Genomic DNA, 24122 nt, shown 5'->3' on the forward strand with positions numbered 1-24122 from the left:
TCCCATCTTTTCTCATTGCCAAGACGCCAGTTCCTACGCGAGATCTATAGGCGATTTTGCGTGTTATTCCCAGCCAAATTCGCGATAGACCTACCCATTGCGGTTAATTTTCCGACGGAGTTCGACCGAGGGGTAGGAACCCACGCGGAGTTTAGTGGACCTCGATGATCAACTGCCGAATGAGCTGCACGATTGTCATTTGAACGGTGGGTTCAACGTTGCACTAGCATATTCGTCATTCATGTAGAGAATGAGGAGTTCATCCTATGAAAAAAATTGGAGGGACTTTTGAACATGAGATGGCTAGAACATCGTCAAAGTGGCGATGGTAGCCGAGGCTACGAGCTATCATATAAGTCAACGATGGTTCTAAGCAACGTATGTGAATGAAGTTCGTCAACCTCGAGTCCAAGAAACCGTGAAGATGGCCGAAGAATCACCCAAGTCCGTGTCGTCGGACGTCCACGATGCGGCCTCTGACCCACCGGTGAAGCGAGTGTGGTACCACAGCACCTTGTTCAATGCCTTCGTGATCGGAGGAGTTGGTATGTAGCCATGTGCACTGTCAGAGTAGCAATTACTAACATGACCCAGGCTTCATGGCCCCTGGCCTGTGGAATGCGATGAACGCCCTCGGCGCAGGTGGTGCCCAAGAACCGTTCCTCGTCAATGCCGCCAATGCGCTTGTCTTCGGACTCATGGCCTTCCTGTGCTTATTCGGTGGGCCCATCGCGAACCGCATTGGGCTCTCAAGAACGCTGTTGCTTGGAGCTGTTGGCTACCCACTTTACTCCGCTGGACTGTACACCAACAACCGTTACGGCAACGTCTGGCTCGTTCTTGTTGGAGCTGCCGCCTGCGGTATTTCTGCCGGCTTGTTCTGGGCCTCCGAGGGCGCTGTTGCTCTTGGATACCCAGAGCCGTCTAAGCGTGGCAAGTACATGAACATCTGGCTCTGGTTCAGAACCGGTGGTCCTCTTGTCGGTGGAGCCATCGTTCTGGCCCTCAACAACGATGCGGCTGCGAAGAAGAAGGGCAAGGTTGGATATCAGACCTACCTGGTCTTCGTTGCTCTACAATGTCTCAGCGTGCCCCTTGCACTCGCTCTATCTCCCCCGGAGAAGGTCCAAAGATCCGACGGTAGCAAAGTTATTATCAAAGCCGAGAAGTCGTTCAAGGCCGAGTTCAGAGAGCTGCTCCGCGTGTCGAAGCGCAAGGACATCCTGCTGCTTCTCCCCATCTTTTGGGCTGCCTACTTCAACCAGTACAGCGGAAACTTCCAAGCCTACTATTTCGGCATCCGAGCTCGCGCACTCATCGGTTTCGTCAGCAACTTCGGCACGCTTCTCTCATCGCAGCTGATTAGCACTCTCCTCGACTACAAGAAATTCAGTGTAAAGAAGCGCATCACTATTGGCTTCTACTACGTCATTGTATGGCACGTCATTGCGTGGGTTTACGGCTGGGTCATTCAAGAGAAGTACACTCGCAACCCACCTGCGTACGATTGGGAAGATAAGGGATTCACTGAGGGTTTCTTTGTGCTCTTGTTGTGGGATTTCGCCCGTCAAGCACTGCAGAGCTGGCTTTACTACCTTCTCGCTACCAAGACGGACAACATCTCGGAGCTCACTCGTTTCTCGGGTATTCTTAGAGGCCAGGAAAGCTTTTCCCAGGCTGTCTCGTTTGGCTTGAACACACAGAAGTGGAAGGGAGGTCGAGTACCACTTGCTGTCAACACTATACTCCTGGGTAAGCCATGCAGAGTCCATGATGAAGTTGAAGATGATGCTAATCGATGTAGGTTTGGCCGTTTATCCTACGTGGCTGGTGGTCAGAGACCACGTCCCAGTCGAAGAGACCGACAGACTTGCAGCTGTAGAGGAACAGTCACAAACTAGTGAACTAGCCGAGACGAGGTTGTCAGTGGATGAGAGAAAGGAATTTGCTGTGGGGCAGACGGGTATTGGGAGAGATGCGAAGATGTGATTTTGCCTTCTGGGATTTTCTGGTATCCAGAATTGATCTTTTGCAAATCATACTCATACCTTCACAAACCAATCAAGACTCAACGAGCCATGGAGTTCTCAAATTTCTTCATTTAAATGGCGGCAATGCACGTGTGGAATGAGCGCCCCAATGTTGAAACTGCGGTCGATGTTCAACTGTTTTAATTACGTCTATTTATACCCAATTGTACATCTAATTACAGTGTTACAAAGAAGATTTACATTCACTTTATTCTCACCCTCATCTTCATTACTTCGTCCCAAGCACCCACATTAACCTAGTAGTCATTCTCATGAGAAGTATAGCTTCTCTGGAAGATACATCTTGTTTACACAAAAGATTGCTCAAGAACGTGCGTAAGCCATGAGGGTGGGCTCGGCAATGAGCTTCGGGAGGTAGGCCAACAAGCGAATGCCAGCAGCAACAATCGAACCAGCAGTAGCAATGCCATCCTCGAGGTTCAGGCCAGGGGCGATGAAGTCCTTGCAAACGTCGTTGAGGTTGATGTTGCTAATCTTGGCAGGTCCTGAGCCTCTCTGAAGAACATCCTTGATCAGTGCGGCTGTCAAGGGGTTGAAGAGCATCGTCGCGTGGCCGTAGATACTGCCAGCGGGGCGGCCAGGGCAGACAGACTGGACCTCGATATTGGTGACACCGACACGGCGGGCATCGGTCAGGTAGGCGGAAGCAGCTGTGCCTTGCTGGGGCTCGACAACCTCATCGAGAATAGCACTGTAGAAAGTTGTTGTGGGAACGTAGGCGTCGGCTCCTCCACGGGAACGAAGGGTGTTAATGAAAACGGAGGTATATTGCTGTTGAATGACAGAAGGATCGCAGGGAGCGTTGAGGGCTCCGTTGCCAGGTGAAAGGCATAGAACGTTGGCAAGAACGGTTCCGTGGAAGTCGGGAGATACGGGGAAGAAGTTGGCGACAGCGTTGCGGGTAGAAGGCCAGAAGGTGAAAGCCCACTGGGTGTCTAGACCACCCTGAGACCAAGAAATGATGCTCGAGTTCTTGTTGCTGATGCCATTGATGTAGTTAATGGCATAGGCGACGTACTCAGAGTTGACCTGGGCGTCGCCAAGAAGAGCGCCCGGAATATTGAGCCAGACGGGATCTGCGTAAGGGACGTTCGTGAGAAGCTTCAACAAGTTGGGGCTAAAGGTCTCTCCTCCGTAGACACCAGTGCCGGGAATGAAAATAACAGGAGGCTTCTGGCCGTAGGTGAAAGTCTGGGGGATGTAGATGGCCTGGCGAAGCTGCTGCTCGGAGAGGGTGTATGGCGCATCCGAGGCATCTTTCTTGGGGTAGACAGACTTGGCCGGGTTGACCGGGTTGTTGTTGCTCGTCGAATCGATTCCGTTGAGAGGAGCAATCAGCTTGTTGGCATTGTTGGCCAGGTCCAAGCTACCCAGAAGGCCAGTGCCGAGAAGTCCCTGGAAGCTAGAGAGGAGGTTGTTCGGGACGAGACCTTGGCCGATTTGCTTTTGCAGCTTTCCGTAAAAGTCACCAGTGCTTCCCGTGTTCCAGATCGATCCGAGCTTCGTTTGGAGATCTCCGACGTTGAGCACTCCGGCGCCGACGCCGCTCCCGGGCTTCGTGCCAAGAACCCCGGTCAAGCTGGACACATAGTCGGTCGGAAGTGCCAGTAGCTGGGTTACTACTCCGAGACCGTCGAGAAGGCCGGCCGGGGCGGCATCAGCGGACTGCAGCAGAGCTGCGGCCAGGACGAGTTGCTGAATCTGTGAGCGCATTGTTGTAGTTATTATGTGAAGGGTTGTGAAATTAGAAATGTACTGCTAATGATTAAGTAGGAAAGAAAAGACTGAAGATTTGGGAGAGAATGAATTGGGTTGTTTTTGGAAGCTGATGACTTGGAGAGTTCAAGATCTCAATTTCGGATCAGGATCCGGAGCTACTTATATCTCAAGCAACATCGGACTCAAATGAGGTAAGAACTAGAACAAAGTGTGAAAAGTGTGCGCGCCACAACGTGTCCGAAGCTACCGGCATTGAAGGCCCTAGAGCGGATCCGTGACACTGCACCTAACGACGTGTTGAGCGGATTTAGGCAAGGTGTTGTGAGCAAGCTCTCTGGGGGGAGCTGGAGAACTTGACGATCAGCTAGCTCTGGGGGATTCTTTGTCGATCTCTCAGGTGGGGGAACGAATGGAAATGCCCAATTCTCGGTGCTATTGTATGTCTTGCTGATCTTAGAGTTCGGTAGTGCTGCTAGGATTACTGCAATAGGAATCGCAGGGTGTCTAGCGCAAGACCCAAGTTCCTCCCGTGTAATCCGTCCCAAAGTCGAACGCTCGAGTGAAATTGTCCGAACATTCTTAGCCATCATACATCCCACCCAAGACACCGTTGAAGTCTATCCCAGTCCATAATGTAGGCTGGCTTTGTTTAGGGTCTTCAATGGAAGCCCGCGGGATGCCACCTTAGCTTCACCAAAGCGCCACAACATGGCGCCAAGCGTACTGTGGTTGCTAACTTACTCGTTCCCCCGCACAAAGAATGATTCGAAGAGTCGCTGACGCTTGCAGATTGCCTCGGTATGGCTGTTAGCCTATTCTTTTGGTCTCAAAGTATAGTCTCATCATACCCTCTGAGCTTAATTCCATGCTACCGTATTCTTGCCTCAACTTCAGCTCCTTGCAAATATTGACGAGAAACAATCTCAGCATACCGAACCTATATTTGCTAATTCTTCGTATGCCGTCAACCCGGCGCTAAACCATCCGATGGCGTCCTGGCAACCGTCGGGCCAAAGTTTGCTGATAAGCACACGGTTGTAGGTAAACACGGTACACGGCCACTCTAGCGCATAGCTCGGACGACAATCATTCTCTCTACAGCTGCCCATGGCATTCTCTGTAGTAGAACGCAACATGAAGTTGACATGTATGCTCTGAGTGTCAACCTTTCGCCAAGAAGTTCTCAAGGAATACCCATTCGGGCATTGCTCGTAGTCAATGCGACGGGCCGATATCAGGTCGACGCAGAGCGCGCTCAGCGATTGTGTGAGCAGGGAATTTATGATCTCATGATCCCTTCGTATAGCACAACTTTGAGAGTCTATGCTTGGTATTGTGGCCTGATACGGATAATGCAGATCACTCTCGCACCTCTTGAGTAAGTTCTGGTCCCGTGGTTGAGTAAAAGTTATCAACGTTTGGACCTCGAAAGGCCCGATTGCCATCATGTCTTCATGTTTGCTCAACTTCAATCGTAGAGCCATTGCTCTGAGCGAATTAATTGGGACATGGGCGAGTAGAGAATACAACCTGGCAACGGAGCCTCTTATTTCCTCCGCCTTTTTCGTTCGATCTTGCTCAGCAACTGATCTGTCTTGTCCAGAGGTGCGAGGCAAGCGGCTCACTTCGGAAAGGCCTCGATCACAGGAATGCTGCGGAAAAGATGAAAGGTATCATTGTGCCTTCTTGAGATAGAAGATAGGTTTAACCAAATGCCTAAACTCCCGATTCACCCATTTTCTTCACGTGCCCCTGCTCTCTCAGGTATAGCGGTGTTTGAAGATACCGTCGAAGAAAGAGCGTCCACGGAAGAATTCACTGCATATTCCTGAGCTGTAGATGATTGCAACGTCATCGTGGAAGAAACAGATTGTGGCCTGCTCGAGTGACTGCCGTCCAGGGGCGAGAACTGCCTCGAAGACAGCGTGCTTTGGCGTCTCGACAAGACATCGGAGGTCCAAGAACGAGTGCTTGCTGCCTCCGTGTACGGTGCCGAAGGCCTTGGTGTTGACATTTGATGTTCAGCTTTTTGGACTCTCCTCTTTTCCCTTTCAGCTCCATTTTGCTCTTTCTGGAGGGCAATTATTCTTTCATTCTTGACATCATTTTCCCTATCAGCCCGCTGAAGATTAACATAGTCCTCTATCAGATGTTTTTAGTTATAGGTCAGGCCATTATGGTGGGGGAGAAGACTTACCTTTGGCCAAGTGGGTGTTCCTTATAGGTAGAACCGGCTTCAGAAGCTCATCCATACTTTCCAAAATGTACTTGATGCCAGGAATAACATCACATGGAAGATCACTGTGTCCCAGAAAGCACGAGACTTTGCTGAGTGTTTTATTCTTAGAATAACAATACCAAGTCAGTTGTGCCTGGCCAAGAGGTGTAAAGTGCGGTCCTCCTGCCCCAACGTAATTCCCCGCCCCTTCAACCTCATCATATGTCACATTCGTTCTATCCAGTATTCTCGTATTAATCTAATTGTTCTGTACGCCGGTGTCGAGTACGACTCTAGCTATGACATCCTCGGCCCCTTGCTTTGGTATGACGAATAGGGAAACGACTCGGTTCCGGCCAAACCCTTGAGATCTGCCTATGGTTGATTGTAGTGCTGCGGGAAGCTCGTTAAAAGTTCGGTCTGAAGCATCTCCGCCTACAGATAATGAGCTAATTTTCTCCAGCTTGTAGCCGATTCCGGCCAACGCCTACTAAATAACATTATCCGGTGTTCTCCCATCCGTTACCATATGTGACTTGTATAGTGATAGAGCTTGGTCAATCTCTGCTACCGCTTGTTGTGTTTTGTTGCTCTCCGCCTCTCGGTCCAAATGGAGTTGTTCGGATCTGACGACAAGTCTCTCAATACGCCGCAATATGAGGCTATGACGGTTAGTCACTCGTAAGATTTTCAGAGCCTGAGTTTCGACCAACCTTTGTTCAATATCCCTGAGTCGCTGCATTACCGTTTCGGGCGTTCCAGCCACGTGGTTGAAATAAGTTTTCCGCAATTTGTTGTCACTCGGATAAATGAGACTTTTCTTCAGTTCGGCCAGGTGAAATTCCCCAATCAGTCCGAGTGTATGAGCGGCCGGCTCGGCCCTTGTGCGATAAGAGAGATCCTCCGGGTCAAGGCCTAGATACATGATACATGACCTTGAACATCGTCATCGAGGCAGCCAATCGCCGAAGACTCTCTTCGGCGTCCAGGTTTTCGAAATAGCGACTCAATGCTATTCGCAAAGCATTTTGAGCCTTAAAAGAGAGAATATGACCCCATAGATCGACGCGGTCAAACCCAAGGGGTCTGGCTTATTGAAAGGTAAAGGGCAACAGCACTAGGAGATCTTGCAAGTTGCGCTCACGATGAGAACGCCTTTGCTTGGAACAGGATCAGGCTGTAATTTCGTCTTCAGTCTGAACCCCGAGATCTTGAACAGCAGCTCGAAGGTATCAGAGAAGAGGACAAAAATTCTACAGCTCCCATACGGCGGGAATACGAATCTAGTCTCCGGGTAATGAAGCAATATACAGATGATCTAGACTCAATACAGTACGCAATTCTGCTCAAGATTGGGCAGAAACTAGAAGAATAACGTGGGACTTCTTCACTTCTTTGCATGATCTCAACTTCAAAACGATTCCAGATCAAGCGATTCGGCATGACTCATCTCGACGCAAGTTGCCTCGGCCATCTGACAAAGAATGGGAGCTTCTCGCAACGTGGCTGCGCAAGCTCAAAGGGGGGAATGGGTTTCTTGACATGACAGGCATAGAAGCAATGACTTGGAATTTGGCCAGCCAAGACGCTACCTTCAATATTGGGGAGTTAGCGGTCGAAACGCACAGGTTTACTCTATTCATGAACGGCAAAGTCGTTAACCTGTATCACAGAGTGATTGGACAACACAGGACGGCTAGCACCCGGTTTACACAAACCTCCCTCTGTACTCACAACGAGAAAAAGATCTCGCGCTTCAGTGACATCATTCTTGCAACTCTGTCCGCTGCACTGCCAACTCTTGCAATCCTCGTCTTGTACTTCGTGCAGAACATGTTGCATAGTATAGGACTTGTCATTATCCTTACCATGATTTTCTCATTCCTGTTTGCACTACTTACTAGGGCAAAGATGGCTGAAATCTTCGCGGCAGCGGCTGCCTTTGGGCTGTGGAGGTGTCTACATTGGCAGCGTGGCTTCTAACGACCTAGTCTGTGTATGCTCATCATCTCAGTCCTAGGATGTCCATCCGGCTGCGGGTATTAGAGATCGAAGTGATAGATTCGAGGAAGTTCATCCTCTGTCTTTACAGCAGTGAACCCTCTATTTCTCGTATGCCGTTGGAATCTTTGTGTGATTATCTGGTATTTTTCTATCAGGCATAGTGCTGTGTGTGTCAAAGTTGAATCTTCGCTGTGGGGAACTGGTGCAAAATGTGTCCTACCGAATACGGGACATTAAATGGTGTCATAATATCACGGTTCTTCCAGAGGTATACAGGCAAATCCCTAGATGACTTAGTAAGGCTCATCGGCGACTCGACACTTCTGGCCTTGTAAGGAAACTTTAGACTTTAGGAACGCGATGGCACTCTTCAATAATTTCATGCGTATTGTTGGGGGCGGTTCATCGAGGGGTTCATTCGTGTTTGGGGAGTTTTTGCCTCCCCGCGGCATCCACGCTCCCCCTCGCGATCTGTTGAACTTCAAACAACCTGTATTGTGGGCAGATAATCTCTATCGAGAACCCTGACCCGGATCACAACTATGCGTAATTATAGGATACGCAGTCTCGCGTTCGAAGTGTCTGATTCGCATATCACCCACGGGGTGGTACTGCCATACCTGCTATAACTGCTGCGCGCTTCATCTTGACTCTCACTGCTATTAATACTTTATGTAGAGAGCCTTCGTAGCTGCATCTCGACATCTCACGTAAATGAAAGTTAAGAAGTTAAATTATTCATCTCGGCCAAATTTTTAACTCAATCAAGCCATTTACCAACATGACCATCCACCTCAGGTGAGAGTTCTCACAGAGTTCCATGGTACGGTGTCCCCCGGTTACTATACCTCTCGAGAGGGTAGAATTCTTCATCCAACATCATGTCGATCAAGCGCAGATGTAACTGCAGAGGAGGATTTACCGGCAGCGATACCGAGCAGAAGGACCATGATCACCCACTAATGACCGATCAGCAAGATAAGCACTTGGTGCAGCAGATCACAAAGCCCAATATCATGCCGCCCCAGATTCCTCAACATTCTCGAAGCGACCAATCGACAAGAATAGCGCATCATCCCATCTTTCCTCGAAACGGCCCCCAGAAGCGACACACTCTCCACACAGACTCGCACAGGCACGGGCAAGAGACAAACTTGCAGAAAATCTCCATCAGCACGTAATTCCCCAAAAGGGCCCCCGTTTACCGCCGTGCACATCAGCGTCATAGTATGTGGGCGGTCCCTATAACGTCTGAAGCAAGAAACTTAAGATCAGCCCCCAGACTTCCCATCTTGCGCCCGCCGCAGTGGAAACACGGCACAGACACACGAGCAATCATCGGTAATTTATGTTCCCAAGTAAGCGATGTTCCGGCAGTCAGTGGTCCGTCGTGAGCACACGCTTCTGCTTACTAGTTACGCGAGCCGATGACAGAACCGCATCTCCGCTTTCTTCTCAAAGGCCCCGGTGCGGTGGTGGGTTGACCCCGGGACCGGTGGGGCCGGGGATGTTCATTGTCTAGGGGGCGCAGTCCTCCCGCACTCCGTTCTCGCCCGGCTTCCCCTGGCTGACTGAGTGCCTTTTCCAGTGTACTTCACCCTCAAGGTCCTCGCATTTGCGGCTTTTATTCATGGGCTCGCAGATCCGTATCATATAATGTTCCATATAACCTATACTCAACCGTCTACTATGGCGTCTTGTGTCGAACCGAAAGAATCCGATCATCAATGCAAATTCTTTTTCGTTCTCTTTCCGAGTCCGATTTCTTCGGACTACCTATGTGATGCGTGTGATGTGTGGCTGGATACTGAATGCAACCATCGTTGGTGCCGAATTCTTTGGATATCTGGTTCTGTCCAAAAGTTACATTGGCGAGCGTGTGTCTGGTTAATATACACTTTGCCACTCGTCTCGTCCCTCGTCCCCTTTCGCACCTTCACCCCAAGGCACCACCCGAACTCCAAGACATGTCAAGAGAGACGCGCCAAGTCAAACTTTCAACGGCTTTTCTTTGGACCTCCAAGCCCAGTGAAGCTGCTGATTTAAAGTAGATCAACATGGTCGATAAGCCGGCCAGATACAATTATTCCAACATCGCCAAATCAAAATGTGTACACTGAGCCTGCAACAGACACACCAATCAGAAAGGCAACAAATGTGCCGTACAAATCGACTCCATCGCTCTTATGCCATCGACAATCATACCTCATGAGACGTCGCGGCAAACTCTATGCCCTCTAACCCCCTGCATCCCTGTCCGGTCCCTCACATAGCGCAGACAGGGCCGTCGGCAACGAAATCCCCTCCTCGATCACTCTCTCGAGTCTCATCGAGGTCCCTGCGTCTATTCCGCCCACTCACACACGACAAACACCCTTTCAGGATACCATCCTAGACTCTGTCTTGTACGAGCAACAAGGCCTCTGATCTATAATGCGCGCCACGGCTATGACATCAAAATCTTCCATGCTCCCTCTTTTCGCTGCTGCGCATTTCCTCTCGATCATTTACCCGCTCCCAGCATGGAAGATGGCGAATGATCGACGTAGCCGGGCCTGGTAAGAAGACAAGACCAAGGCAGTCCTTCCTTGCCTTCCCCGCGTCAAATTCGCAGAGTAGCGGCCAAGGCAACGAAGACGAAGGAAAGACGATTGAACGATACTCTGACCTTGCAGAAAACCTAACCAGCACTACGCGTGGGATCCAAGGCCAGCCGCACTGTACCCGTCCCTCTCCGGCTCTTCCCCCTCCAACGTCACATCGAAGCACGACGAGAGAGCCGCAGAGCGCTCCCCTGCCGATCATTACCCTACCATGAAGCAACGGCTGGAGACGTCCCCGATCCCCTCAAGCCCCTCAGCCCTCAAGTGTGCCCCTGCACTCCTCGGGGGTCGACATCCACTTACAGTACCACCCACCAGCAAGGCCGTAGGGCGCTGCACGTGTTGGTGGCCGGATCGAGAAGGCCGGTAAACCACGTTCTTCCCCCTCTTCCCCCCTTCCAGTCTCTGGCGGGCCTTTCACGACAAAATACAATACCGTTTGGGTGGTCGCTGATCCGTTCGGATGCGCTTCCGACCGTGACAGGTTCCGGAGTGCTGGTAGCACCCTTCCCTTCCTCTCCGTACCACCATACCTCGTTAGCGTCTTCTACGTGTCTGCTGATCTCGTACTGCTTCGTGATGGTGAAGATGTCGTGATGTTTGCTGTCAACCAATAGGCCCTAGTGCCCATCATCGTTGTTTCCCACGCTAGCATCGTTGTTCCCCGTCCGAGCTCTTGTTTTCTCAACCCAACCGCCAGACTTGTAGATCACAGATAGATGAGGGATAAGCTTAAGTCACGTCAGATCAAGATTTGACTGAGTAGATAGTTTCAAATTGTCACCTGTTTGTCACAAAGGCTGAAGACATTCAAGAAGGGATGGCGTCTAAAGTTCATAAAAGTTGATTTCTCATGAGCCATAAACTTGAAAGAAAAGGGGGTGTAAGAAAAGAAACCACCCCGCTATCGAAAAGTGACAAGGTATCACACACCACCATACACCATTCCGTCCCTCTTCATCTTTTTTTATACAAATGCCATCTCAGTATGGTTTGCCTCGTGCCAAACCTCCATCTTCAACATCGTCGCCATCTCCAGAGACCACCGGGCTACGGCAGCTCATACAGACTCTTCTTCCTCCCCTGCGGCTCCGCCACCACAATCGCTTCCTTGCCATCAATCTCCGCCATCTGATAATTCCCGCCCAACCCGCCGGGACTCCCATCCCACTCACTACTCGCCTTCCTCACGGTCATCATCCCAGGCGTCGCCGACATGGTATACGTTCCCGTCCCCATGGAGCTGATCGTCCCCGTGCCCCCGTTTTGGTTCATATTGTGAATATTCATCCCCCCGTACGCGATCCGCCCGGTATGTCCGGTATTCGACCTCGAAAGATCGCTCGCCCCGCTGCTGCCGCCGTACCCACCATTGATACTCGACCCATCAAGCTCCACGGGTCCCTGGCGAGACCTCTCCTTGCGTAGGTACCACATCACGCCCACCGCCACGAGCAGCGCACCACCCATACTCGCGCCGACACCCAGTCCCACGACAGCCACGTTCCCGATACCCTTCTGCCCGCCATCTCCACTGCTTCCGGTATTCGTATCCGCCGTCGGCTGACTGGCCTCTGCGCCGCCAGGCGTGGCGGGGATCTTGCTCGTCATCGTCGGCACGGCCGTCATCTCAGGCGTCTGCTGCGAGGGGTAATTGCTTCCGCCCGTGACGCCGGCGCGGCCCGACCCCGAGGGCGTGGGCGTGGATTTGGCGCCCGTGTTAAGGGTCTGCACGGCGACGGCATTGCCGGGTGTTGCGGCGATGAGGGGCCCGAAGATGGCGGGCGGCGTGGAACAGCATCTCGTCTTCTCGGCGGCGGATTCGCAGCAGAACTTGCCCGGTACGCCGAAGCCTTGGCTGTCGCATTGCCATACCTGGACACCGTTGAATCTGAAGTCGTATGCCCCGTTGTTCTTTCTTGTGTCGGGGTCTGTTGTCCTCATGTTAGTACTCCTGTTCCTTCCTGAATCCAAACACCCCTCCATCTCAGGTTCGCCAGTCTCGGTCCATGATCTCCCATGACCGACTATTCTCCTGTGTCCTCGGAAAGGATTCGTCAAAGACTTACTCAACACGCAATGCTGCGGGCAAATTGGACTCTGCCACGTCGGATCTGAACACGTCCCTCTCGCATACGCAATACCCGTGTTATTCGACGTATCCTCAAGCTTGCACAACCCGTTGCTCAAACACGCATTTACGCTCCCGCAGCACATGCTGACCTCGGCCTTGGGATCGCACGGGACGTCCAGACTCTGCACGCCGCCGGGGAAGAAGCACAGGTTCGCCGCGGCCCGGGCGCATGTTACGAAGCCGCTGCTGCTGAGCAGCGTGAGCAGCACCACCTTTGTTGTCGTCGACTTCATGGTTGATGTCGTTTAAATGAATCTGAGCCCGGTAAGAGAGGCCGGGAGAGTTGACTAGGCCAGGGGATTCTGTTTTGCCCAAATACACTTGGCCCAGCGAATAACAGTTCCGAAGAGGGTAACCCGACCAAGATCGATGCCGAAGACAAGAAGATGTGTAGTCGAGAGAACCAGCCTCTATTGTTGCCAAACAGTCGTAAACAGTCGTTCAAAAGAGCCGCAAACGTATCGATCGTACAAGGCGGGGATGCTCGATGACGAAAGGAACGACGAGTCTGAGGCTCCGGCCCCCAAAAGGCTGGAATGTTTGTTCGGGGAAAGGAGGTCGGAAAGGGAAGAGAAAGCCCGACGGCGAGAAGGATAGGTAGAGGGAGTGATTATGAGATGGAGGTGGTGGTATGTGTAGAAGAGGGGTGGGGTGGGCGATGTGAGAGGAGGAGTAATAAGATGTTCTGCCAGGTAATAGCTGGGCTATGGGTGGTGGTGTGCCAACGTGTTTGAGGTAAGGCGACAACCTTCGCTCTTTCTCTTCCAAGGGATTTCGAAACAGGAACCAACTTCGAGAAGACAGAAAGACCAGACGGACCAGACCAGTAGCAGAGAAGGGCAAAGATAAGTAGAAGGCTCCTTGATCCTCCCCCGTAGGATTAAGATTACCTCCACGACAAGGCGTAGTAGCTGAACAAGAAGAAGAACGAGCTAAAAATGAGTGGAAGGGGGTTTGGTTCTTTCTGCTCGGGTTTCGTAGAGATGGATAGGGAGAGAAAACGTAATCAACACGTTCTCATCTTCAAAGGAGGGAGGAGAAAAGCAGGAAGCAGGAAGCAGGAAGCAAACAAAAAAGGAGCGAGAAGAAGTTGCAAAGAAAGTCCGAAAACCTTCTTTCCAAACGAACGAGAAAAGGGCGGCACTGCCAGACCTTAAGAGAAGTCACATATCCCAAACTCCTCTTCACGGCAGCCTGGATCCGTGCTTCCTCTCTCTCTCTCCACCACATCTGCCCCATATCCAGAGTTCGCCTCTTGGATCGGTCTCGTGAAGAAAAGCTGCCCAGGAGGAGGGAATTATGAGGGGGGGGAAGAAAGGTCCCGTTCTCCACGAACATCTCGCCGGCAGCACGCCGACCCGGGGGGGTCATGCTACCATGCCACTTAACAACTCTTCACGGATACTATATAATGTGTAGGTAAGCCAGCCCAGCCGCAGCCGCAGCCGCACCCGGACAAGACCATACAGAACACATACAAGAGATGGTGGATCCCATCCTCCAAGAGCCAAGCCGTACTGCTTGTCCTGCAGCGCCCAGCGTCCCAACTTTGAGGGAGAGACCGGGGTGGAGGGGGCAGACCATTGACTCGATTGACTCGTCCCAAGAAGAGGCCCCCCCCAGACTTGGCCTGAAGAAGACCCGGAAGAACATGGTCTGCCTGTGTCTGTCCGTACATCTTGGGAACAGAACCAGTCAGACTTGAAAGAAGAGGGAAAAGGATGTAGGGATCATGGTGTCAGCGACGGCTAACGCCGTAGCGCCATCTGTGGGTACTAACAACCCAGGTCCACGGCCTAGTTTCTGCCCAGCAAGGCCAGCCATCGTCAATGCCGTTCCAGCTCCTTCAGCAGCTTTCCCACCTTCTTCGCTCTCTCGCACCAGTGAGTGTATCTGTAATTGTGGCATTTTTTTTTTCAGGGTCCATGACTCGCCGCAGGGTTTCCTGGCTGCCCAGCACCGCAGCATCCGCCCCACGCGCGCGTCTGGTTTCAGGTTATCTGCCGCTGCGACCTTCTCTCCAAGAAACTCAAGACTCAAGACTCGAGAGTCCCCCAAAGGTTGCCAACACAAGGCCGGCCGAAGCCGGCTGCAGGAACCTGCTTTTCTCCCATAAGCTACGGATGTCCATCCGTACGGAGTGCAGAAAGATCATACCTCGATGGATCCCGTTGTAAACTTCGTGCTGCCTTGGTCCGGATTCATCCCTCTAACAAGGATTCCACGGGCCTTCAAAGACACACAGACAACGTCAAACATCACACCCAGAATCCCGCCATCGGAAACCTCAAAAGACTCATATTCCTCGTTCCCCCCTCACGCACTTTTTTATCCCCATTCGATCGATTCGTACGGCCTGCCAAGCATTTCTCCAGGCCCCTCCATCCTCTTCAGCCGCGCCGGACATGGGTCCGTCGTAGATAGAGTCATGGTTCAACACCACCACACACATACGGCGCCTTGGCGTCCGTATACCATATAAACTCCACGGTCGATCCACCAGTCTTTCCTTTCTCCTCCCCCTCCCCCAGCCGAACGCTCTACGAATGTTCAGGAGAGCCGGGGCAGGCCCCGAGAAAGAGCGAGACTTTCTCCCAAGGCCTTGCCTTGTCTCTGCAGCGGCAAAGCCAAGGCTCGCTCGCTTACAGTAAAGTATTGACTCTCGGCAACATCTAACCAGACACGGGAACAGCCACTGCCACTGGGCAGAAAAGAATTAACCCCCCCATACGGCTTAGTGCACCAAAGCCTCCCTCTTCAGCCTTGCATCGGTTTCTCCGGGGGTGTGGTGGCCCGGTAGTCTCAGAGAAAGAGCACGCACTCTATTCTTGGTAAATGCTGGGTATAATACATGAGGAACTGTAGAAAAGGGAAAAACAGAAAGGAAAAAGGCGTCTTGTGAACCACTCCTGCGTCCCCTTCCCTGCCCATCCCATCCTCTATTCCTCAAACCCTGGATCCGCCACCCGGTGTTTACTTCCCAGTTCCGAGTCAAGAGACGAGAAGGGGAACGGGCCAAGTGTGTGTATGTGTATGTGTATGTGTCCTATCCGTCATGTCATATCCGTCGTCTTGTCATCTTTGTCGTTTCCAGCATTCCATCAACCCCGATTTCCCTTCCTTTGGCCCTTTGCATCGTACGTAATAAGCCTCTTCGTTTTCGCATTGGGGCGATAGATATCCTCCAGAACCCCGTGTATTGTCGTGTCATCAACGGGGCAGCTCGTTCCCATCTTCCATCCCACCTCGCCGGTCAGCCGGCGACGACTCGCGAGCATCCGAGCATGTGCTCGTCGGGTGCCCCACCAAGCATTACCCCTGTCTGTCGTTCCGCCTCACACACAGCCGCCTGGACCATCAGACGGTTCACGCCGCAACATCCTCCTCGTCGAGGGGTTCAACCCTGACGAGAATTTCCTCCAACAGCCCCTCCAGGAAGGTGCCAACGTCCCTGCCCATACCCACGGGCTCCGCCTTGTCGTAGTGGTCAATCTCTTTACACACATGAGCGAGCTTATATACGAGCTTTCGCAGCTTCTCGTGAGCCGCCTCCGCTCGTTGTTGCTTTGGGGTCACCTGGTTCATGGCCACGAGGCTAGACGAACCCTGTTGAGGTCGGAATGCCTGTTGCAGCCTAATTTGTCTCCTCTTTAGCGCCTCCTCGAGTGCAGGGAAAATGACATCGTTCAAGGCGTCCAACTCCCCGTTGGGGTTAGACGGCGCGGGCGGGGGAAATGATGAAGGAGCCGCGGGTTCAGGAGTAGGTATCTGCGTCTTTGAGGGCAGCGCGTATGCCTTTGGTGGTGGAGGCGGCGCCGCCTGGCCAGACGGTTGACGATGTTGCCCATTCGGAGATTGGCTCGGTATCCTGACCGGCGTTTGTTGCGCCTGCGGGCTGCCGCGGTATGGTGGGATTTCTGGAAGAGTAATCGGCGCAAACTTGTTGTTTGGCCGAGGCCCATGGAGAGGGGGTCGCGGGGGTGTAGCATCATCGAGGTGTTGCAAGTCGGCGGGCTGAATCACAGGGCCTAGACTCATCAAGCCCATGTCCTTCTGCAACTGAACCTGCAATTCTCGGTCGTAGTCCGGAGATTGACTGACCGGGACGGCAGGAGGAATCAATCGAGAGACGGGTCGCGGTGTCTCTGGACCCCCTCCTCCTCCTCTTTGCAACTTCTCAGGTGACATTGGAAGAGGCACCTTGGCCGGCGACTGGAGCGCAGGCGCAACTGACGGCACTGGTTTCCGTTGCGGCGATGCCTGTCGAGAGGTCCCCGTGTTGGCACTGGCCGCCTTGAGGGTATCAGAGGCGATGGCGAGGTCTCGGCCAAAGTCGCGAATCTTGGTCGGACTGCTGTCTCTCGAACGCTCTCCGTAATCATCTATGCTTTCCGTAGATCTCGCAGCTCTGGCGTTGGTGGCAGACTCGTCCAGGGCACCAAGTCCGGGACGGGGAACGACGCCGCCACGATCACCTACGAGCCTCACTGTGCCGAAATCCCACATGTCCTCGTCGACCTGCCGGCGCTCGTAGTATTCTTCACCCCCTTGGTCACTCTCGTCATCGTCGCCCTTGTGCGTCGCAGCCCACCGGCTGTGGCGCTCGATAAGCTCGGTCAGGTAGCTCGTCTTCTTTGCGCGGCGTATAAACGGATGCTTGAGCAGGTCCTTGGCCGTAGGTCGGTCCTTGGGGTCCCTCTGCAAACACACCTCGATGAAATCTTTGAATGCTTTTGTAAAATTTCCTTCCAGCCGTGGTGGGGGGTTCTTGGGGATTAGAAATAACACCTTCATGGGGTGGATATCAGCATACGGTGGCTCGCCGTTGGCAAGCTCCAGCGCCGTGATACCAAGCGACCAGACGTCAGCTTTATGATCGTACCCTGACTGCTTGATGACCTCCGGGGCCATCCAGAAAGGTGTGCCGACAAAAGTATTCTTCTTCGTCATGGTAGCCGAGAGCTGCCCCGAAACGCCAAAATCTGCGAGTTTAACCTGCCCGTTGGAGCTGAGTAGTACATTGGCAGCTAAATCCGTATGTCAGCTCTAGGAAGATAGCAAATGGTGCGCATTGCAGAGTGATCCACGTACCCTTGACATCGCGGTGCAGCTTCTTATCCGTGTGCAAGTAATCGAGACCGAGTAGCAGCTCGCGAATAACAATGGCAATGTAGTCTTCGCCAATCAGACCTGGCTTCATGAGGTCTGCGCAGCTTCCGCCAGAACAAAACTCCATGACAATCCATAGCTCCGCCCCCTTCGCATACGAGCCGTAGTATTTCGTAACATAGGGGGACTGCAGTTCGGACAGGATGGCGATTTCCTGGATAATGTCTTCGACTTCGTCCTCGGCACTCTCGATATCAATAATCTTGATGGCTACGGCGTGACCGGTGCGCTTGTCGACTCTGTTTGTACGAGTTATGGTCAGTCCTCTGGTGCTTCTCGCTGGAGAGGGGAGGGGAACTCGGCGGTACTTACCCCTTGTAGACCTTGCCAAAGCTTCCTCCACCTAGACAAATCCAGTGTATTAGCAACATGCCGCACCAAGCACGGAAGCAGCGCGCATACCGATGCAGTACTCCTTGGTGTAGAGCAGCTCGGGATCAAGCGCCTCGTTGCCCTCCTCGATATCCCTATCGCGATCGCCCATGATTGCGGTCTAGCGCTGCGAAGGATGGTGGTGTGTTCCCAGCAGAGAGGAGCCGTCGTTCAATTGACGCCGCGCAACAACAGGAGGCTGATCCGTCGAGAGCTGTCGTCCGTCGCAAAGGAGAGAATCGCGGGGTTGCAAGGGGTCCGAAAGTTCGTCAGCACAGTGAGATTAGCGGTAGTTCGGCGTCGGCGCGGTGGTGGTTCGTCTCTGGTCCGATGCCTCTTGTCGTCAGGCAGAGAAATGTTCGGTTGGCGGGAAATTGAGTTCTCGGACTGGAAAGTCTCTTTTTCCCTTGGTGCTCGGGCAGCGGGCAGCGAGCAGCGGGCAGCTGGTTGAAGAGGGGATCCTGGAGTTGAGGGCGAGCGGCCTGGAGAGAGACAGAGGCGGTGGGGGACGACGGATACGGCTTGTCGTCGAGCTGAGGTAGAAGCGATTGAGGCCGGGCTAGGTGGTCACAAGTGGCCCCCGAGAAGGCTGGTTTTGAAGGCCAAAACTAAGGAGAGAAAGAAAGCGATCTGGTTCAAGGCGAGCGGTTAGCAAAAAATGTGCTAGAGACAAAGTCGGCCGGAGCCTAACGGTGATTAGTTCCCAAGGGGGCGGCGTCAATCGTACGTGGGCTTTTGTCGCGTGTCGAATGTCTCGTCTCTCCTTTTTCTTCAAGATACAGAGACAGAATGACGAGGTAAACAAGGAGAGGGGGAAACCACTACGATAGGTAGGTGAGGTAGGTGAGGATGAGGAAAAAAAAGTTCCAGAGGTGGTGGTGAGACACTGTAGCGGGCCGCTATAATTCGCGTTCCTCGCGAGTCGGTGGATTTGGTAGAGCCAAAGGAAAGGGAGAGGGAAGGAAAGACGTCAGTGCCACGGGCCACGGTACTACAGGTAGACGAAAGTCCATAGGTAGGCACAACAAACAGCAGGGGATATTCAAGAGACCTACAGATTACGGATAGAGATGGGCAATCTCAGAGTATGGCAAGGAAGAGCCGCGCAAAAAAGAAAGCGTCGTGGGGTTGCGGTTGGTACCTGTGCTTTGGTCCCAAGGGAACGACGGACGGGAATCTGATGTTTGGGCACACGAGGCAGAGTGTGGGGTAGCAAGAGACGGCACCAAGCCAGACCGAGACCAAGCAGTCAGACCCCTGGACGGTTGAAAGAGGCCACAAAGAAGAGGGCGGTGGCGTGGCTGTCTTTGCGTCGTCGTCGCTTTCCTGAATGTTGTCTTGGGATGTTGTCAATGTTTGGGCTGTGGTCTTGGTGTTGGTGCTAGTCCGGGGCTTGGACTTTCGTAGGTACCTATGTAGGTAGGTAGGTAGGTAGGTAGGTAGGCACCTTGAGATTTGGACTATTTTGGTAAGATCGACTCCCCAAATACATGTAAACGGAAATGCGACGTTCCAGCGTTAGGAAGTATTGAATCCAAGGTATTCGTAAAGCAGGTTGGAATGGCCAAAGTAAGGCAGAAACAGAATCAGGAGGTGTCTATTAGACCTCCCATCGCCCGTTGTTTATGCCATGATCTGAAAGGGTAACCGAGGGGTCGGTTCACCAGCAACCACTGCTGTTGATGTCAATTGGGTTCCAAGGTTCCCCTCATCCCACCTCAAGTATCCCCCCCCCCCCCTGCTATCGGTATGGTCCTCGGGGTGGCCCTGTCCAGTAAAAACGTCAGCGACCTCCAGCAGTCAAAACAATGGAATGCCGTAAGGTACGGAGTATCTACATACGCAATGCATTATCGCCAACGTAAGCGAGCGTGCACAGATCACATCCTGCTTATCAATTGGCACTGCACCTCACAGAATCGACCCGAACGCTGCCAACCAGACATCCATCTCCCACCTCTCATTTCACCATCTCGCCATCTCAGCTTCAACAACACCAACATCAATATAGGTACTACCTTAGCACTATACCTAACAGACGAGAGCAACCCACCACATCCAATCACCCCTCCATCCATCTCCCATGCAGTGACACGTCCCGTCCAGGAACCCGTCCGTCATCCTCCTCTGATTGGTTCCCCTCCAACCGGCGCCACCACCGATGCCCAGGTGAGCCAAGCACACTTCCCAAAGATAGATGGTTCATGCTCTAGCCTAGTGAAACACCCACATTTCTCAGCCCAAGACATCTACGGAGCACCTTTGAGCCATCTTTGTTCCTTTGGCTTCTTCTTCTGGTTGACCTTGCCGCCGATTCCGTTCAGCCCTGGGCGTGGATTTCCACTAATAATCTATCTACACTGAATACGACAGCAGAGGCTGAAGATGATTGGCATCGGATCGTTGGACGTTGATACTCTGTTCCTTTACACGCGTTAGGGACACATGCGCGTCAAGTCATTCACTGCATGCGCGTCTCAATGATTCAAATCGTATCACAACGCGACCAGCATTGCTTTCATTTCCCTGTCTATTGATGCCGTCTCTGTGTTAACAAGCGTCTACCTACGGTGGATGGCCGTCCGAATCTTCTGGCCCGCTGTTTGACTCTGTTAGGCTACCCGTGGTCCTCGATAAACTACGTCCTTCCATGCCTGCCTGCCTGCCCTCGCCGGATATCGTACCATGTATGAGAAGAACCCAAACGAACAATGTTAAAAGAAGGCTTCCTTCCGCCTGTCCAGTTCCGGTTCTATCGGCCATGCCCTGGCCCTGGCCCTGCTGAATAAATGCACCTTGCCCGTAGCCGACGTTTCCCGCCCGAATCATCAGTCGCTGAGTCGAACCCAGGCCAGCTCTAGTCCTCAATGAACTCAATCATGACGGTGCCGTTCTTGAGCCCAGCCTCCATGATAGTCGTGTCCAACCCGTCACTCAAGTCCTGGCCCTGCGGCATACGCTTCAATTCAACCTCAATCCCTTCCTTGCCCTCGAGGGGCTCGGCCTTGAGCCATTCATAGATGCGTCTGACCGGGTCCTCCAGGTTGAATCGACGGATAACACGTCCAGTAGGGTGTCGGAATTGTATCCTTGTCGTCGTTGCCGGGTTGTTCTCTGGCTCCGTGTGCGGCTTGTCACCCGCAATCCGGGCCCAGGTGCTCTGCGCCGCTGCCGGCTCAGCAGGGGGAGTAATGCCGCCTGCCGCCTCCTCGACTGGAGAAATGCCCTGGCCTCGGCCACTGGATGAGTCCGACTTGGTCAGCGCATCAGGATCGAATACGCTCGTCTTAGGCTTAGAGCTGCTGCTGCTACCGCCGTTGGACGCTGCAAGGCTGTTTTGCAATGCCATCTCCAGCATCTCATCCTCCGTCATTCGGTCGACATCGACGGTCTTGGGGCGGGGCGCTGCTTGATCCACTACGGGGTTCTTGCTGTTCGCCGCCAAGCTATAGCGGTCCAGGAATTCGGCCAGCTGCGCGTGGAAGTCAGATGCGCTGGGGAACGGTCTTCCACTCCAGACCTTGACCTGCTCTCCTGTTCTCGGATCGATGATAGCGACATGCGGGTAGTTGTCTGGGTTCTCGTGGCCGGTGCCGTGGAAGTAAAAGTTGATGTACTGCTGTGCCGCCATGGCGTCCTTGTCATACTGCAGGAAGATGAAGGCATCATCCAATAGCCTCCTGATAGCCGCATCTTTCCAAATATCCCGATTCAAGGCTTGGCAGTTGAAGTCGCTCATATCCTGGAGGTTGACCAGAATCCACTTCTTCTCGTCCTTGCCCTCCTGTCTCGCCTCGTCCCACTCCAGTCTGGACATAATGTCGTAGGGCGGCCGGAACAGCTCTGCCAGTCTCTGGGCTCGCGTGCCGCCTTCCGTTGCAGCGGGTTGGGCGGGCTGGGCGGCAGCTGGGCTGTCATCATCCCAGATGGACAGGTTATGAGCAAAGGGGTTTCCACCACCAGCTGGTGCCCAAAATATTAGCATGGCAAACCCAAAGACGTAGAAATTGCCCAATACGCACCTCGAGCTGCCCTGGCGGCTTCTCTCTGTCTCATTTGTGCCCGGATGATGGTGTCCATGTCCATACCATCGTCACCGTCGTAGCCTCCAACCAGCGTCTCGGTGGTTCTGGCGATGGGTGATCTGACATCATCCTGACCGCCGCCAATTCCAGCGCCGCCACCACCACCTCCAGGCCCACCGCCGTAAAGTTCCTCTTGTAATCTCTTGGCCATGGCGGCATCCTCTTCCTCTTGGGCGCTTCGGGCAATGGCCGCCACCTGTTCGTTTGCCGCGATCTCGGAGTCGTCGTGTCCAAAGTTATCGTCCATGTCGTCCACCGTCATGGCCGTATCGCCATCGTCATCACTATCTATGTGAATGACCCCGCGCTCGTCCTGCCGTCCAACATTTGGTCGGGTGCTCGAGGGCACTGGCGGCGCTGTCGAGGAGGTGGCGGACGGCTGGTTGAAACTACTCTGAATGTCGGGGTTCTCGAAGAAAAGCTGAATAGCCTGCTCCAGATTGTTGTTGGTCATCTCCAGGAAGCCGCGAGCGGCCTCCGGGCTAGCTGCCGTGATGGCGACGAAGTTGGAGATATCCTCGTCCATGGCGAAGGTGTGCGCTTGACTGTTAAGGTCGCTGAAAAGAGTTTGGCTTCGTGCGTGGCTTCGTGAGATGTCCTTCGGCAGTTGGTACTGACCAGCAATCAGTCGAAAGATATTCCTTTTTTTTTTCTGGTGGCGGTCAGAAGAGTGAATGAAGAAGAGTCGCTGAAGGTGGGAGACGGATGGCACCTCTGCCCCACCTTGAACCGAAGGTGCTGGAGTCTGGCACGGGGCGGAGGGGTAGCTGCAGGTCACCGTCGGGCGCGTTGGTCTTTGGGTCTAAACTGTCTGGCCCCGTCAAGTGAAGAAGTCCACGGCGGTTTCCAAACGAGCAACTTGAAAGAAAGTCGATAGCTTCAGGTTCAGCTTCTTGTTGGGAAAGGAAAGGCAAGGCTGGTTTGGTTGGTTTGCGCCGCCACTGATCTGAGGACGGGATGGTGTTGCGGGCTTGTCCCGGCGCGTGTAAAGGCAAATGAGTGCAGGCACGGGTGGAAGCGCAGGGCAGGTGCTGCTATCGGGCCAGTGCCACCCTCAAGGCGTCCAACTCTGTGACGCAACCGCCGGTCGAGCCTCGGAGCCATCCTTCCTGCTCTGGGCTGTCTCGGAGAAATGGTGGAATGTTGATGCGATGAGGTGATTTACTGCGCCACGGCCACCAAGGTGCTCAATCTCGTGTGGCTGACCTTGTGGCTTGTACTCAGCCACACACGAAGATGTTTGTCTTGAAGAGCACCTCACGCAGAGCATTGCAGCCTGCTTCTTTCTTGCTCTGACTATATGCACAGGCCCGTCTCTAGATTCATCCTGCCTTGGCCTACCATTTCTATCTACATCAAGATATGAAGATATAGCTTCTGCTTCCGGTTTTGCCATCTCAAGAAACGGATATCTGGCTGAGCGTCGCGATGTCCCGCACCCACAAATTGCAAGATGTAGGAATCTTACTACCTGCGAATAGGCCCCTGTCAAGGAGAACTATCATCTAGGCTTTCTGTGGTCTGCCGCACTATTGAAAGGTAAGTAGCTGGTGCACTCTGACATAGATCAGAGGATTCACTCAGGCTTCGAGGCAGCAGCACCGGGACTGGACAGGTATCCCTTGGCTTGCGACTCCGAGCCGGTGCCATCAATCTATACGTAACCAACCTTAGCTACACAAAGTGCGCTTCAAAATTGTCCCATTGGTTCTGCCCTCTTTCCATTATCTTTCATGTGTACATCGATGAACTGTTTCTGCGAAATCA

The 24122-nt window shown here is 53.1% G+C and overlaps 9 protein-coding genes across 9 annotated transcripts; 3 read left to right on the forward strand and 6 right to left on the reverse strand.

The window, feature by feature from the left end:
* Positions 1–424: 424 nt before the first annotated feature.
* On the forward strand, positions 425–1989 carry CABS01_02423 (uncharacterized protein; the record flags this gene model as incomplete). Its single annotated transcript, XM_060535801.1, has 3 exons — positions 425–545; positions 595–1752; positions 1805–1989. The coding sequence occupies 3 exons, from the start codon at positions 425–427 to the stop codon at positions 1987–1989; spliced, it is 1464 nt and encodes a 487-aa protein (XP_060396106.1).
* A 365-nt stretch (positions 1990–2354) lies between these two features.
* CABS01_02424 (uncharacterized protein) lies at positions 2355–3764 on the reverse strand (the record flags this gene model as incomplete). Its single annotated transcript, XM_060535802.1, has 1 exon — positions 2355–3764. One exon carries the CDS (start codon positions 3762–3764, stop codon positions 2355–2357), a length of 1410 nt encoding a protein of 469 aa, XP_060396107.1.
* Positions 3765–4693: 929 nt separating this feature from the next.
* CABS01_02425 (uncharacterized protein) lies at positions 4694–5215 on the reverse strand (the record flags this gene model as incomplete). Its single annotated transcript, XM_060535803.1, has 1 exon — positions 4694–5215. The coding sequence occupies one exon, from the start codon at positions 5213–5215 to the stop codon at positions 4694–4696; it is 522 nt and encodes a 173-aa protein (XP_060396108.1).
* A 2117-nt stretch (positions 5216–7332) lies between these two features.
* CABS01_02426 (uncharacterized protein) lies at positions 7333–7971 on the forward strand (the record flags this gene model as incomplete). The annotated part of the gene is made up of 1 exon (XM_060535804.1): positions 7333–7971. A coding segment is annotated over one exon (639 nt), but the record flags the coding sequence as incomplete, so codon positions are not given.
* Positions 7972–10806: 2835 nt separating this feature from the next.
* CABS01_02427 (uncharacterized protein) lies at positions 10807–11212 on the forward strand (the record flags this gene model as incomplete). Its single annotated transcript, XM_060535805.1, has 2 exons — positions 10807–10936; positions 10998–11212. 2 exons carry the CDS (start codon positions 10807–10809, stop codon positions 11210–11212), a joined length of 345 nt encoding a protein of 114 aa, XP_060396110.1.
* Positions 11213–11645: 433 nt separating this feature from the next.
* CABS01_02428 (uncharacterized protein) lies at positions 11646–12962 on the reverse strand (the record flags this gene model as incomplete). Its single annotated transcript, XM_060535806.1, has 2 exons — positions 11646–12526; positions 12665–12962. 2 exons carry the CDS (start codon positions 12960–12962, stop codon positions 11646–11648), a joined length of 1179 nt encoding a protein of 392 aa, XP_060396111.1.
* Positions 12963–16095: 3133 nt separating this feature from the next.
* CABS01_02429 (uncharacterized protein) lies at positions 16096–18382 on the reverse strand (the record flags this gene model as incomplete). The annotated part of the gene is made up of 4 exons (XM_060535807.1): positions 16096–17756; positions 17821–18137; positions 18211–18241; positions 18301–18382. The coding sequence occupies 4 exons, from the start codon at positions 18380–18382 to the stop codon at positions 16096–16098; spliced, it is 2091 nt and encodes a 696-aa protein (XP_060396112.1).
* Positions 18383–18837: 455 nt separating this feature from the next.
* CABS01_02430 (uncharacterized protein) lies at positions 18838–19240 on the reverse strand (the record flags this gene model as incomplete). The annotated part of the gene is made up of 2 exons (XM_060535808.1): positions 18838–18900; positions 18998–19240. Coding segments are annotated over 2 exons (306 nt in total), but the record flags the coding sequence as incomplete, so codon positions are not given.
* Positions 19241–21127: 1887 nt separating this feature from the next.
* Positions 21128–22881, reverse strand: CABS01_02431 (UBX domain-containing protein; the record flags this gene model as incomplete). The annotated part of the gene is made up of 2 exons (XM_060535809.1): positions 21128–22233; positions 22293–22881. The coding sequence occupies 2 exons, from the start codon at positions 22879–22881 to the stop codon at positions 21128–21130; spliced, it is 1695 nt and encodes a 564-aa protein (XP_060396114.1).
* Positions 22882–24122: the final 1241 nt, after the last annotated feature.

This window comes from Colletotrichum abscissum (assembly GCF_030869225.1).
Source record: "Colletotrichum abscissum strain IMI 504890 chromosome Unknown Scaffold_4.1, whole genome shotgun sequence".
NCBI lineage: Eukaryota > Fungi > Ascomycota > Sordariomycetes > Glomerellales > Glomerellaceae > Colletotrichum > Colletotrichum abscissum.